General features: G+C 36.1%; 3 protein-coding genes and 3 non-coding genes across 9 annotated transcripts; 2 read left to right on the forward strand and 4 right to left on the reverse strand.

Moving 5' to 3' along the window:
• The first annotated feature begins 1,989 nt into the window (after positions 1-1,989).
• TRNAY-GUA lies at positions 1,990-2,085 on the forward strand. Its single transcript has 2 exons — positions 1,990-2,026; positions 2,050-2,085. It is a non-coding gene; the product is annotated as a tRNA-Tyr (tRNA).
• A 235-nt stretch (positions 2,086-2,320) lies between these two features.
• TRNAD-GUC lies at positions 2,321-2,392 on the reverse strand. The gene has a single exon. It is a non-coding gene; the product is annotated as a tRNA-Asp (tRNA).
• Positions 2,393-5,192: 2,800 nt separating this feature from the next.
• TRNAY-GUA lies at positions 5,193-5,281 on the forward strand. Its single transcript is given in 2 exon segments — positions 5,193-5,229; positions 5,246-5,281. It is a non-coding gene; the product is annotated as a tRNA-Tyr (tRNA).
• A 526-nt stretch (positions 5,282-5,807) lies between these two features.
• On the reverse strand, positions 5,808-8,757 carry LOC109211010 (putative pentatricopeptide repeat-containing protein At1g03510). Its single transcript, XM_019374501.1, has one exon. The coding sequence runs from the start codon at positions 7,653-7,655 to the stop codon at positions 6,369-6,371; it is 1,287 nt and encodes a 428-aa protein (XP_019230046.1). The 5' UTR covers positions 7,656-8,757; the 3' UTR covers positions 5,808-6,368.
• A 159-nt stretch (positions 8,758-8,916) lies between these two features.
• Positions 8,917-9,699, reverse strand: LOC109211011 (malonyl-coenzyme:anthocyanin 5-O-glucoside-6'''-O-malonyltransferase-like). Its single transcript, XM_019374502.1, has one exon. It carries the CDS (start codon positions 9,673-9,675, stop codon positions 8,917-8,919), a length of 759 nt encoding a protein of 252 aa, XP_019230047.1. The 5' UTR covers positions 9,676-9,699.
• Positions 9,700-11,679: 1,980 nt separating this feature from the next.
• On the reverse strand, positions 11,680-14,540 carry LOC109211012 (F-box/kelch-repeat protein At3g23880-like). 4 transcript variants are annotated; one of them, XM_019374505.1, is made up of 2 exons: positions 13,258-14,540; positions 11,680-12,010 (listed from the first exon to the last, which is right to left on the reverse strand). In XM_019374505.1, the coding sequence occupies exon 1, from the start codon at positions 14,494-14,496 to the stop codon at positions 13,306-13,308; it is 1,191 nt and encodes a 396-aa protein (XP_019230050.1). In that variant the 5' UTR covers positions 14,497-14,540; the 3' UTR covers positions 11,680-12,010; positions 13,258-13,305. The 4 variants fall into 4 exon arrangements, with proteins under 4 accessions (XP_019230050.1, XP_019230048.1, XP_019230052.1 ...); XM_019374503.1 differs by having other exon boundaries at positions 11,680-12,013; XM_019374507.1 differs by lacking the exon at positions 11,680-12,010 and adding an exon at positions 12,020-12,509.
• Positions 14,541-15,100: the final 560 nt, after the last annotated feature.

The raw sequence follows: 15,100 nt of genomic DNA on the forward strand, positions 1-15,100 counted from the left end.
AGGTCTTACAAATCGTTCCAAAATGTGAGAAACTGATACAATTGGTAGTTAGAACCGTTCTAATAGGTCTTGAAAATCGTCCCAATAGGTCTTACAAATCGTTCCAAAATGTGCGAAAAACTGATACAATAGGTAGTTAAAACCGTTGCAAAAAAAAATAAGACTGTTACAGTAGCGTAATGAAACCGTTAGGATATATGTAAATAAACGTTGAATAGCTTACATAACCGTTGCAATAAATTGTATGGTAACGGCTGCAAACGCTATGGTAACGGTTGTTAACCGTTGCAACTGGAAAGAAATACTCGTTGCTTCAGGCAAAGGAAAAACCGTTGCGATAGATTGCCCTCCAGCAACGGTTTAGATAACCGTTGCAAGAACCGTTACTCTAGATCTATTGGCACGGCAGCGTATGTAACGGTCGCCAAACCGTTCCAATAACTCTATGGTAACGGTTCACCTGTCTGTTGCAACGGTTTTCCAGCCGTTGCCATAGGCTCATTTTCCAGTAGTGATACTAGAAGTATTATGGTACACAATTTAACACATACAAGGAATTTTATAAAGTAAATTTGTGTGTAGGTCAAAGAGACAAGAAAAATTTACCAAATAATAAAAACTTCTACCAAAATATTTCCTTGTGTCGTCCAACAAGTGAAATTCTTTAAACACTTTCCTTATGTGCACGGAACCACAATAATGATGGTTCCATTTTACCCGTGCAATAAACTTTCCTTGTGCAATTTCACAATAAATTTTCCTTATGCAACAGTAGAAAATTTTTATTACCAAATAATTAAGGCAACATAATAACTCATTTAATACTCCAAAGAGTAAAGGAAATTTGTTATTTAATGAGAGTGAAAGTTTAGGAAACTTTTTTTGTTAAGTTTCCTTGGATAAGAAACGTGACAAAATTTAATGAGAGTGAAAGTTTAGGAAATTTTTTTTGTTAAGTTTCCTTGGGTAAGAAACGTGACAAAATTTAACCAATTAATTAAGGCAAAGTTTAGTAACAAATAATTGAAGAAAAATTTTCTAAAAAATCCGAAAACTAAATTAATTAAGTGAATATTTTTAAATATTTATGAAATACTTAAATTAATATATTGTCTTATGGGAACTCTATGTTTTAAAGGGTAAAAAAACTAACGATATTTCGCTAAGGGCCTTCGTGCTTTTAATATAATATAGATAACTTAAATTCTTTAAGATTGGATAAGTTCACCGACTACCAAGTCCTTACATGTCATGTCAGTTGTGTAACTAGTCAAGGTGTGTGTATCCTCTTTGTAGTAACCATGGCCCTCTATGTATCAAGTGACGTGACAAATACATAATAAGTGGCATGGATGACCCTGCATAAATACGGAATATTTTGTATGCTGCATGAGCTGCCCTTTTATTCATATTAACTTCAAAAATAAGTAGAAAGAAAGAAAGAAAGAAAAAGGTCCAAATTAGCTTATGTACTATTTGAAATTGCTTAATTTTGTTTGTTATTACATCTTTGGTTTATTCATACTTTTGCCATTAACAAATCATCTCATATTTGTCCTTGTCATTAACATAACTCCAGTGTAAAATAGGTGGACACCAAGTATTCAGGTTCTTCGAAAGAAAAATCTAAATTTACCCCTTAACTTGACTATTGTTTATAATTACTCTCAAGTGGAGCTTAGACGCCTAAGGGGAAAAAAAAAGCTACAAGGGCAATGTTATTTCAAATATTTAACGGATGACGAGTTGCTCAATTTCGAATAGTACAAGAACAAATTTTACTTTTCACCGTAAAAAAAAATAATAATAAAGAAAGCAAACTTTAAAAGATAGGTAGGTAGGAATATGCGTATGAAGTTTTTGTTCGTCTCTTTGTCTTTCACAGGGAGAGAAAAAAAATTGGAAATATGAGTCATGAAATTTTTGTAGTCGCAATATTCAAAGGACTTAATTTAGTTTTATTTGGCCGTGAGCATAACATGTCAACAACCGACCTTAGCTCAGTTGGTAGAGCGGAGGACTGTAGTTTGGGCAAAGCCTAATCAGCTAATCCTTAGGTCGCTGGTTCGAATCCGGCAGGTCGGAACTTTTGGTTCCAAGCGTAATTTTTTTTTTTAATTTTTCTTTTAACAATATTCCTTTTAGAATTCGTTTTGTTATAACATAGCAATGTACCAAATGCTGCAAACTCCTTTTTCGCGCTGCCTCTAGTGAAGAGAAGAGCGGTAAAAAATGGTCCTAATCCCATTTAGGAATCATTTGACATGTCAAAGAAAATGTATTCGAAATTGTCGCTATGGTTCATAAAAATTAGATGAGACGCCGTTGCCGGGGATCGAACCCGGGTCACCCGCGTGACAGGCGGGAATACTTACCACTATACTACAACGACTTGGTTGTTCAATAACAGCAACTACTTTATTATCATCTTATTTTATTTCATTTGGTTGCACTTAGGTTTGATATTAAAAAGTGAGAGTTTGTATCTCATACTTACTAACATTAAGAAGCTGCATTAGGACTATAATCCTAATGGAATATTGTATTACTAGATATTAGGAAAAAACTTACTACTCATGCACTAAAACAACATAACATGTCTTTTACATGGGGTTTATCATTTAATCATTACTAATTATTAATATGTACTCTTACGACCTTAATTTATCATTCAAACTGTAAAATTAGTATTTTGTGATGCATATATAATTTGAATAATAAAAGAAAAGGTTTGATTAGGTTTATTTAGACTCACCAATTATACCTAGACAAAGCTTAGTAGACATGATTTCTATGTTTAAGCTCATCAAGCCAAAGTAAAATAAGTTAAACATATATAAATAAATAAAAAAAAAGACAGACCGGTGCACTAAGCTTCCGTTATGCGGGGGTTTGGAAAAGGGTCGGACCACAAGAGTCTATTGTATGCAGTCTTATCCTGCATTTCTGTAAGAGGATGTTTCTACGGCTTGAACCTCTGACATCCTGGTCACGTGGCAGCAACTTTACCAGTTACGCCAAGGCTCCTCTTCAAATATATGTAAATAATAATAATAATAATAATAATAATAATAATAATAATAATAATAATATATTATTATTATTATTATTATTATTATTATTAAAAGTTCTCTAACAAATTTAAAGGCTATTCCTAACTAGTAAATGTCAACTATATAAATTTTATTCTTCCATTGTGCCATGTCTTTAGCTAAGCATTCATTGATTCCAAGGATTATCGGTCTTCCGAGACAGCTTCCTTCCATATGAGTTTAGGTCTATCTCGTCCTCATTTAATACCTTCACTTCCCATAGTTTATTGTAGCGCGATGCAAGGCATGTCCAAACCATCTCAAGCGACCTTCTCTCATTTTATCCTCAATGCGTGCTACTGGACCTTCCAGCGAATGTGGTCATTTCTGATCTTATCTAATCTTGTATGACTGCATATCCATCTTAGTATCCACGTCTCTATAACATTCATCTTGTGGATATGTTGGACTTTAGCGGTCCAACATTCATTGTCATATAACATTGCCGGTCTTATAGTTGTTCTATAGAACTTACTTTATACTTTGGTATGCATCCATCTATCACATAGCACCCCGATAGCACTTCTCCGTTTTAACCATCCGGTTTTAATTCAATGGGTAACATCTTCATTTATCATTTCATTCTCTTGAAATAACGAACCTAAATATCTAAATTGTTTATATTTTGGCACCGCAATCCCATCTAGTCTCATATCAACTTCATTCTTCTCATACTGATTAAACTTAACCGTGCATATATTCAGCGTTGCTTCTACTTATCCTAAAGCATTTATTATATAAGGTATATCTCAAGTTTTTGGTTGACATCCTCGCCACTTTCGTTAATTAACACTATTTCATTGTAAAAACGAAAAAAGATATAAAATGAGCCAACCTAGAAATCTTCTTCCTGCCAAGAGGAACAACGTGCCCTCGAACATTCTTACACTTTTGTTTGTTTTTTTTCTTTCCTCCTAATGTAAAAACAAAATCAGAGTAAATATTATGTTACCAAAGGACCAGACACCGAAAAATTCAGGTGTTATGCGGGAGCTAGTAAAGCAAACCTTGAACGACGATAAATCCAACAAAAGAGAAATCTACCAAAAATGATACAAACATATAACGTGGTACGGTCAACTGACCTACATCCACGACGGAGATGAGCAATCCAATATATAAAAAGAGAGTACAAAATATCGAGAGAACGACCCCACGAAGAGGCAAACACAAGTGACACACTTACACTTGTCCCGTAAAGTTCTCCCCCTAAACACGACTCTCAAACCCCATATGGCTACATTGTGGATGCTACTGAATGAGAAGGAAGGATCCCCAATTTATAGAAGTCCAAACCTTTCCCTACAAGAAAAAGGACTAGCCAAATATGGGAGATCTATAATTTTCTCTACAAGAAAGAAAACCCAATTATGATAAATATGTTACCCTTTCTTTCAAGAGATAGGAAAATAAAATATGCTAAGAAAATTAGGACAACACCTAACACAGACTACGTGTCACCTTTGGCAATTTAGAATATTTCTTGCTATACAAGTGATGACATAATTAATTTTGTATCTAAAACCTTTTCGGATGTATACATGAGCGCATAATCTCTTCTACATAAACTTTATCCTAAATCCAATTTCAGATAATTAATTCTAATGCTCAAGGGAGGAACACAAGGTTGTAAAACTTTCTTTTTTACCGGAAAAAAATTAATTCACTTGATTTTAGATCAAAATTTGATTTTCGTATGATCTTACAGTATCGTGTGTGAATTATTCTTTGTCCGAGAAAACTTTTAGAAGATTATATTACTTTCTTTATGGATTTTAAAGGTAATATCCTTTGTACGTTAATAAACCAGATGTTATAGAATAGAAATGATGAGGCAAAAAATAAAAAAAGAATAAATCTTCTACATGAAAGAGTAAGGAGAGGACTACTCTTTAATCAAGAAAAGTTTAAGTTTCCATTCATATTCACTCCAAAAATAAATAGGAAAACAATGCAACATTTAAAAATTGAAAGTAGTACATGCGTATCAATTTCTTTTGGTTTTCTTTATCTTGTATGGTATAATAAATTATTGGGAATAAGAATCACGTCTCTTTTGTTTCAGACTATTAAAACTTTCGGAACATTTCATAAGTAAATCCGACCTTAGCTCAGTTGGTAGAGCGGAGGACTGTAGTTTGGTCAAACAGCTAATCCTTAGGTCACTGGTTCGAATCCGGTAGGTCGGAAATTTTTTTTAATGTTTGAGTTTTTCTTTAATTTTTCTTCACAGTATTCATTGTAATTTTTTTTGTTTACCATAGCAATGTACCAAATGCTGCCATTACTTAATGAGACAGAAAACACATACACAAATAGTGAGATTTCTATCTTATGCAAATTTGCATTTTCTTTGGTAAGAAAATCATCCTATTTATATCATGATAACATTGAGAATCGTTCCAAAAGAAAATGTTTTGTTATACCTCACAATAGAATTAAATTTGCACTTTTTTACTTCTCGTAAAAGGGTATCATTGTTGAAGTGTGTGACAATCTTATCTAAAAGCTTAGAGTTAGTCACACACTTCAACATAGTATCAGAGCAGGCAGAGGTCCTGGGTGAATCTCACCGCCACCCAATATCAAAAATAATTTCATGTGCTTGGCTCGTCAAAAAGAATCAAGCATGCACGTGAGGGGCGTGTTGAAGACATAATTAATAAATAAAAGTGTGTTCTATCTAATAGCTTAAACTTTTAGATAAGATGGTCATACACTTTTAACGGTCATTACATAAGACATGCTTTAATTTACACAAAATCAACTGGATATTATATCACATGGAGCAATCATCAGTGGTGCTCTCATTTGGATATTGTAAATTACATTAAGCATTGTAAATCAAGCAGAATGTCATCAGACTTAGACAAGCTTTCTGCAGAAGGCAAATACAGGAAACAGCGCAGCTCTTTGGATGAATTCTCCAAATTCATATGTCAAACATTGTACAAATCACATTAAATTTTTAGTAAACTCACCAGTTGCCTTTCTAATCGGGAAGAGCTCTTTGCTGCAACGTTCACTTTTTCTTCTTCCTCTAAAAACCAGAGGCAGATTCAGGATTTAAATTCTATCGATTTACTTAGTATTGAACCCCATAGTATTTTAAAACTAAGGGTCCATATCTACTATTTGTTGCAATTTTGGTGAATTTTTACACATAAATTTATGCTCTGTGTTGAAAATACTGTGTCCAGATGAACCCGGTGCCGAAATGCTGCATTCGCCTCTGCCAAAACCCTCATCCCCACCACCCAAAAAACACCTGAAAAGTCAATCTTGATGAACTACCCAACTGCTACCAGGAGCTGCTTTCATGCCCCTCTTGATCATCTCTCTTCTGAGTCCTTCCGCTTCCTCAAATCGCCCATTGCTCGCATAAATTCTTGCCAATATCACAAAATTAGCAGGATTGTCAGGCTCTACTTCAAACAAAGCTCTTCCAGCTATTTCTGCCAGCTCGACTTCTCCATAAGTTCGACAAGAAGCAAGAAGTGCTCCCCAAGCTTTAGCAGTCACCTTCACTGGCATTCGCCTAATAACATCATAAGCCTGATGCAATCTTCCCGCCCTACTCAATACATCTACTAAACAAGCATAGTGATCACTGCTTGCTTCAACACCATATCGATCTCTCATACGAGCAAAGTACATTTGTGCTTCATCAGCTAATCCAGCATGACTACAAGCTTTCAATACCCCAAGGAAAGTGATCCCATCGGGCCTTACATTGGCCATTTCCATTTCCTTAAAAACTTCAAGTGCCGTTCTTGCTTGCCCCTGAAGCGCGTAAGCTGAGATCAAACTGCTCCAAGCAACCACATCCCTGTTCCTCATACTGACAAACACATGATGGGCTTTGTCAAGACACCCACAACGCCCATAAGCCTCAATTAATCCGCTCCTCAATTGTGGGTCCGGATCAATGTCATTCCTTATTGAATACCCATGAATCTGTTTGATCAAATTCACATCTGCTATACCAATACATGCACGTAACAATGCAAGAACCGTAATCAAATTCGGTCTCAAACCCATTCTTTCCATTTTTCTATTACACAAAATGGCCTTAGAAAACCCATCCTCTGTTTCCGCCAACGCTGCAATAATCGCGTTAAACGTAGAAGAATTAGGCACCACATCCATTACTCGAAACAGTTCTAACGCACTGTCAACATCATTAGAATGTGCGTAAAGCGAAATTATCGAGTTCCAAACGACTACGTTTCTCTCAGGAGATTCATCGAACAGTTGACGTGCGGACACAAGTGAGACACACTTACCATACATGTCGACTAAAGCGCAAGCAACAAAAGGGTTGGAGGTAAAAGATGCTTTGTATGTGTGAGCGTGAATGGTGGTGCCGAGCTTAAAGAAGTCAAGGGCGGCGCATGACTTAAGAGCAAGAGGAAATACGAAGGGGTCGAGCGAAAGGGAAAGTGTAGAGTGAATTTGGTGGAAAAGAGAAAGAGCTTGTTCATGTCGGGCTTGATTAACGTGGGATGTTAAGAGCTTTGTGTAAGAGAGCAAACGTAGGAAGTTTGAAGAATAAGTGCCCATTGCTTTGTAGCTTTTGCCGCCCAACTTTGATTTTATATATATACCGTTGGATAGTTCTCTTTTTGAAAGCTTGAACTTATTTCAACTACCCGTCCAAACAAACAAACAAAAAAAGTTTTTGAAATTATCTCACTACATGGAGCTGCGAGTAGAATTCTTTGCAAACGACTTAAATACGCAACGGGATACTTTAAGTGGCAGAGTGACTTTGCTGCCACGATCTACCCGCCTTGAAGCATCTTGCATTCACGTAGGGTTCTGGGAAGGGCCGCACCACAAGAGGTGTGATGTAGGCAGTCTACCCTAATGCAATCGGTGGCTGATTCCACGGCTCGAACTTGTAACCTATAAGTTACACGGAGACAATTTTGCCGTTGCTTCAAGGCTTCCCTTCGTTTGAAGTAAGTGAATTCAATAGGTACAAACCTCTTGATGTTTAAGACAGTTGGATTTTAAATGACTTGAAAGTGCAATTTAAATTTCTTATTGGATAAAGATAAGGATTCTGATCTTCACTAATACTAGCAAAGTATCCCATTATTGTAGCTACAATTTGAAGTATTTCATCTCTAACTAATCCACCAGAACACTTAAAATGCAACTTTATTTTGCTCCGAAAATAGAATTATAACCAAAGTTACAGAAAGCTAAGCCCGTGGGTGAAAATAGCAGCAAAAGCATTCGTTCGAGTTTTAGGCAAAGACAAGCCAATCTCTAAATCTCCATTTGAGTCCTTGGACTTACCGAGGGACATTGATATGCCATTGTCACTGTCGATAGAAACGAACTCTAACTTTTCTGGTTTTCCCCAACCAAAATCAACAGCATATAAGTCAAGCTTTGGCGATCCAGCAATTGAAAGGGATCGCTTCATGTCTATGGTGGTAAATTCTTTGTACCACTCCCCAGTCAGTATATAATCTTCATCCTTCATCCTTTTCTGAATGGCTTCTCCAATTACTTCCACAGCAATTGTAAAGCCTTCTTTTCCTACTAAGTCAACATGACTTGCTCTTGCAATGAGCGTCACTAGGCAATTCCCGAAATAAGATGGAGGAAGTGGTGGATTGAGACGCGATCTACAATCTGCTACACATCCGAAGAACTCNCTAGAATAAAAATACAAATTTAAACTATTTTTTGTGATTTTCTTTTACATAGAATAACTTAATTACTAATTAACTCTTAGAAATGCGAAAGTCAAACCCTAAAAAAAAATGCAACACATTATACGTTTTTTTTTTTCTTGTATTCTCACTAATTATTTGAGCTTCGTGATGTCATCCTGTGTTATAATAAATGTAACTCGAACCTTATCAGGAGGAGTCACAATCTCACACATCTCCAACTTAAATTTCTGCATCACATCCCATATAGACATCGCTTGTCCGTGAGAGTCTTTAATTACGGACCTATCATAAAATGGAACGAACTCATTAGCTAAGAATTGTTCATCTCCACTAAATTTATTGAGCGACGCCCATGCCCTTATGAACCCTAATATAGTAGCTCCATCACCAGCGACGTGATGGTTAGTGAAACCAATGGATATGCCAATATTCGGAAAAAGTGTCACTTGAATAGCTAAAACCGGGGCTAATTGAATCCCTGGTGCATCCTTAGCTTCTGCCAACTGAGGAACAAAGTGATAAAAATCCTTAGCATCTCTAGGATGGTTACTGATGAGATAATTGAAATCCATATCAGTCTCAGAAAAAATAACTGACACAGAATCCCTTATTACATAACGCAGCTCAGGATAACCGCTAGAACTTAGTGGACAAGCAACATTGCCAGCTAAGGGTATATAGTGTGTGAGAGCGAGGGAGAGTGAATCTTTAAGAGTAGGAATAATAGTTTGGACGAAATCGGATCTGGAAATGGGGAGCTTGTAGAATAAAATCCGCCGCATACGATTGAAAGCTAACCACATATGATCAAAATATGTGAGAGGGAGTGTGAGCTCAGCTGCACTGCCGGGAGATGGCGCAACTTGACATTGCTCAATCACAGACGCCATTGTAGCTTTTGTTTTAGAAATACAGAGAATAGGTTTGGCTTATCAATATATAGAAATATTGCACGTGACAGAACCTATTGCTTCTGATTCACGAGGTGACTTTCGTACATGAATTATTAGGCCAATACTGAATTTGTGGCTGATAATGCATTAGGCCTGTCACTACAAGGGGCGGAGCGGAAGGGGTTCAGCCGAATCCCCTTCGTCGAAAATTACATTGTGTATATGAGGTCAAACTTTTTCCATGTATATATATATATATATATATATATTAGATGTTGAAACCTCTTAGCATCTTTACGTGTTTACTTTTTTATTTTTTGAATCCCCTTAGCGAAAATCTTGCTTCCACCACTAGTCACTACCATATGAAAGCTGCTAGGTTGTTGTAAAAAATCCAATTGCACATCTATAATTTTTAATCTTTACAATAGATTTCACACCAAAGTCTTTTTATATTTTCTTTAATTATTCGATATTTGAAATTCATCAGCTCAGCTAATTTGATTCGCGCGGAATCGGATCATTACGTAAAAATTGCACGGGGCGCCCTATTTGGGCGCCCCTCTTTAACCTGTAGCTGCTTTGTCTTTTTGTTTGCATCCGTACCCACTTTTTAAAAAACTTCAGCTTCCCTTTATAACTGAGAGCTGAAGTTTCTGGGTTACTAAACAAAAACTTCAGCTCTAGAGCTGGAGTTTTTTATTTTATAACTAGGAAACTTCAGCTCTAACTGAAGTTTTTATTTTATAACTGGCAAACTTCAGCTCTAGAGCTGAAGTTTTTATTTTATAACATAGAAACTTCAAGTTTTCCAGTTACAACACAAAAACTTCAGCTCTAGAGCTGAAGTTTTTCAGTTACAACACAAAAACTTGAAGTTTTTATTTTATAACTGGAAAACTAGAGCTGAAGTTTTTATTTTATAACTGAAAAGAGCTGAAGTTTTTGTTTTATAACTGGAAACAATAAGAACTTCAGCTGGAAACTGCTTAAGTTTTTATTTTATAATTGGAAAACTTAAGTTGGAAACTGCTTAAGTTTTTATTTTATAACTGGAAAACTTAAGCTGGAAACTGATTAAGTTTTTATTTATAACTGGAAAACTTAAGCTGGAAACTGCTTAAGTTTCTATTTTATAACTGGAAAACTTAAGCTCTAGAGCTTAAGTTTTTATTGTATAACTAGAAAACTTAAGCTGGAAACTGCTTAAGTTTTTATTGTATAACTAGAAAACTTAAGCTGGAAACTGCTTAAGTTTTTATTTTATAACTGAAAAACTCAAGCTGGAAAACTAGAAAAACTTCAGCTGAAGTTTTCCAGTACAAAAGAAAAACTTCAGCCCCGTGGGCTGAAGTTATGTGAAAAAGCGGGTACGCTTGCAATTTTTTTTGCAAAGCGGGCACAAGTTAAAATGTGGCACAAAAAACGGGTATAGATGCAAATGCCCCGATCATTACGGGGTAAAGACACCCTATTAAAAGTTCTAATATTTTCAAGGTTCGAACCCGAAAACTCGTTAAGAGTATATGAATAGCGACCATCCCACGAAACTCTTTCGTGGTTCCAAATGTTTTTACCTACTAATTCGGTGTGAACAGAAAATTAGGCGTGTGGAGACTTGAGAATATCTTCAACTTCATCATTGGTTAGATTTAGTTATTTGGTCAATCATATAGTAAAGCAATATTATGGGAACTTTATGTGAATATATAAATGTCAAAAGCAAGACAATAAATTGCACAAAATTATGAAATCCATTTTCAGGAATAAAAAAATTTTTGTTCTTCCTAGTTGCAATTTCTCTCATTATTTGATTGGAAAATAGTAGGGTATATAAATGCTAAATAAATAGGAATGTTGTTAAAACCTTGGATAAATACTGAAAGGAAATTTTAAGTGATAGTATAAACTCAAGCTCTGCACTTGGGTGCCATTTTCCATATAAAGAGGCAGAGGCTTCTGAAGATTTCTCTAAATTTCTAAAGATTATTTGAAATGAAGTTAGATGGATAACAGCTTGCTGCTATTATATATTAATATATGTCAGCTAAAATACAAGACCCTCGACTCAGGAAAGATAGAGAAGAAAGAGTAACAGCAAACCAAACAGAAAACCAAAGCGAAAGAAAAGTAAGCAATAACATAAATCTAATAATAAGAAAATACAAGACTAACACTGAGAGATGCATTAAAACTACTGGAACGAGCAAGGACACACCTCGGCTACCTAGCATACTACCTTAATTCTCGACCTCCACAACTTCCTATCAACGGTCATCTTCCCAGTAAGCTGGAGAATCGCCTTGTCTTGCCTAATCACCTTTCCCCAATACTTCTACAAGAAGAATACAACACCAAGTGATTTTATAAACTCTTGCACAGAACAAATAAATCAAACTCCATTTCCTCCACAACAAGAAGAAACGACATAGAGGACTCATCCAACTCAAATGTGGGGTGATGCTGTACTCAATTAAGGATCCGTTTAACTGTTGTGCGGTTGCAAGGGAGCAAAATGTATCAAGAAGATATGGAGCAAAATAGAAAATGCTTTGAAGACAAGGTCACAACAGTGCATACTTTAGATGCTAAGGACTTTTGGCCCTTTGGTGCAATAACAACAATAAATCCAGTGAAATCTCACAAGTGGGGTCTAGGGAGGGCAGTGTGCACGCAGACCTTACCCCTACCCTACCTTAGGAGGGAAGAGAGGTTGTTTCCGGTAGACACTTTTGGCCCTTTGCAGCACTGACTTTGTACAGGGCTCTCTTCTTGGATTGAGCTAAATTACACGCCAATTTCGGTATCAGGGAGAAGTATGGCAATTCCACCTATCAAATATACTTTAGGCAAATAGTCATACAAGTGCTATCGATGAGACAGAAAGCTTTATCGCCTGTAACTATGGGTCAAAGGGGGTGCCAAACATGGATAATTTAAAAGGGTTAACCACATATATATAGCTCAAAATATAAGAACAATGAAAAGCAAAATCAACACGTAGAGAACTAGAAAGCATTGCAAATGGAACAAGGCTCGGTCTGTATAGGTGATTTACTTCAGGGAAGATATGAAACTAGAAATGCCAGTCGGAAAAAGACAAGGTCTCTGCAACTAAGTTGACTACAGATAGAGACAAGGACCGTCAAAGCCGGAGCTAGGATTTTAGTTTACGGGTTACGGACCATAACCCTTTTTACTTACGGGGTCTAAATAGAATATTTATACAGATTCACATAAATTTTTTAACACAAATTCAAGGTTTGAGTCAAGCTATTGGGTTCTGCCGAACCCGTAGTTATAAGGCTGGCTCCGCCCCTGAGGTCCATTGCTTGATTAAGATATGAAATCACAATAATTAAACGAGAAATACATCAAAACAACAACAAGAGTGCACTAACAACTAATATCAGGCAACAAATGGGAAAGCAAAAGTTCCACATTCAATATGTCATAATTAGATAGCTCTAAACTAGGTGAACCAAATTTGATAAAACATCTTACACTCCCACTATGCCATGAAACAGAATTAGCAGAACGCGACATTCCATGTCGATTGAACTTGGTAAAATACTTTACCTTCTAATCACGTTCTTCTTTCGTGCACCAAGAAGTTCTATAGTCCAGCTAGTCTTCAATCCATAAACTTCCCATTCCTTCCAAGAACTCGTCCGAAACTACATTATCTCCTTGAAGCAAAACAAGCGATTCCATGTAATTTTGAACATAAAACGAGCGGGAACTCCCACGAATACCAAGATCCTTCTTGTGTCCACTCTTTGGATCATAAGAAACCAGATCATAGCTCCTAGTTGAAAACAAAACTTCACCATTATTCCTAAATCCAACTACTCTCTCCATATCATCCAAATTTATACTATAAAATCTAGTCCAAGATTCCAAAACTCCGTACCGCTTCATCACCCATACTTCACATGAACCACCATCTATCTCCCTCTCATACTTAACAACAGCAAGGGAGCCCTCAAACACCATGATCGATAAATTCGTTGCAATTTGACCAGCTAAAGCATCCGGTAACATAATATCCCCAAACACCTCATCAGCTATACTAAAAGACATAATTAAACTCCGAACACCACCGTTCTCGCCCACATCATATGCAATCCAATGGACAGCTCCATTCACAAAAGCCTGAGACCACATAAACTCCACCACACAATGCTTAATCTCAACTCCTATCACTCTCCTCCAAACCCCAGTATTGAGTGAATAAATTTCAACCTCAGGAGGAACATTATACCGCGAAAATACATCATCATCATTCTTATGATACACAAGTCTGACCAACTTGTAATCATCATCATTATTAGACAAATTATCAGCACCAAATCCAAGTACAAACATGTGGGGTGACTTAGGCCTAATTAAAGGCAAGGGTAAAGTTATAAACTTTTGAATAGAAGGGTTCCATAGAACTATAACTACATTCCCTACGTCAGCAAAAAAATCATCACACAAACACATGATTCCATTGCAGCTACCAACTATTCTGAAATACCCAAGTTGGCAATTGAATGGGAGATTCAGTTGTGATGAGAAATCCAAGCAAAAGGGTCGACTTTTACAGTCTTGAAATAGTGAATAATATTCTTTATTGTGAGTATCGTAACGCCTAACAAGAAGGGTGGGGGTTTTTGGGGTTTGGTTGAGGTGTGTGGAGATGAAAACAGGGCCGCTGATAAGGGAATTCCATGATTTGGAGACAGCTCTGAAACGGAGCAGGGATTTTACAGGAAGTTTTAGAAGGATTTCGACCAAAAGATCGGGAGGAAAGTAGGAGTTAGAATCAGTCATTGATCAGTTTGAAAGAGGGAGAAACAAGAACCCTAGTTGTTGAAAATAATTTTGGTAAAAGTTGGATGTTTTATTATAAAAAAAAAAAAAAAAAAAGGTTAAGAGCCCGTTTGGCTTAGCTGATTTAGATTAGCTGATAAACATTAGGTGCTGAAAAGCACCTTTAAGTGCTGAAACTGATATAAAAAAATAATCAGTCACGTGTTTGGATAAAAGTGATGAAATTAATAATAAGTAGCTCAAGAGCTGGGTATACGAAGAGTTTTGTTCTAAAAAGAAGTATTTTAGGGATAGAATAGTAAATATTTTGGTCAAACCTAAAGTGCTTATAAGCTAAAATTTGATAAGTTGGGGGAGACCAAGTTATTGCTTTTGGCTTATTTTTGGCTTATAAGCACTTAACGTATAGGGTGTGTTTGGTACGAAGGAAAATGTTTTCCATGGAAAATGTTTTCCTAGAAAATGTTTTCATGGAAAATGAGTGGTTTTATCACTTATTTTCTCTTGTTTGGTTGGTAAGTGGAAAACATTTTCCGGAAAATATTTTCTATTGTTTGGTTAGAGAGTAGAAAATAGTTTTTTTTAGGAAAATATTTTTTATGCA

The sequence above is a fragment of the Nicotiana attenuata genome, unplaced genomic scaffold (assembly GCF_001879085.1).
Source record: "Nicotiana attenuata strain UT unplaced genomic scaffold, NIATTr2, whole genome shotgun sequence".
Lineage (NCBI taxonomy): Eukaryota > Viridiplantae > Streptophyta > Magnoliopsida > Solanales > Solanaceae > Nicotiana > Nicotiana attenuata.

Excerpts from the sequence above, each read along its gene's own strand:
- LOC109211010 (XM_019374501.1), bottom strand. The coding sequence starts at position 7,655 with ATGGGCACTTATTCTTCAAACTTCCTACGTTTGCTCTCTTACACAAAG.
- LOC109211011 (XM_019374502.1), bottom strand. The coding sequence starts at position 9,675 with ATGGCGTCTGTGATTGAGCAATGTCAAGTTGCGCCATCTCCCGGCAGT.
- LOC109211012 (XM_019374505.1), bottom strand. The coding sequence starts at position 14,496 with ATGACTGATTCTAACTCCTACTTTCCTCCCGATCTTTTGGTCGAAATC.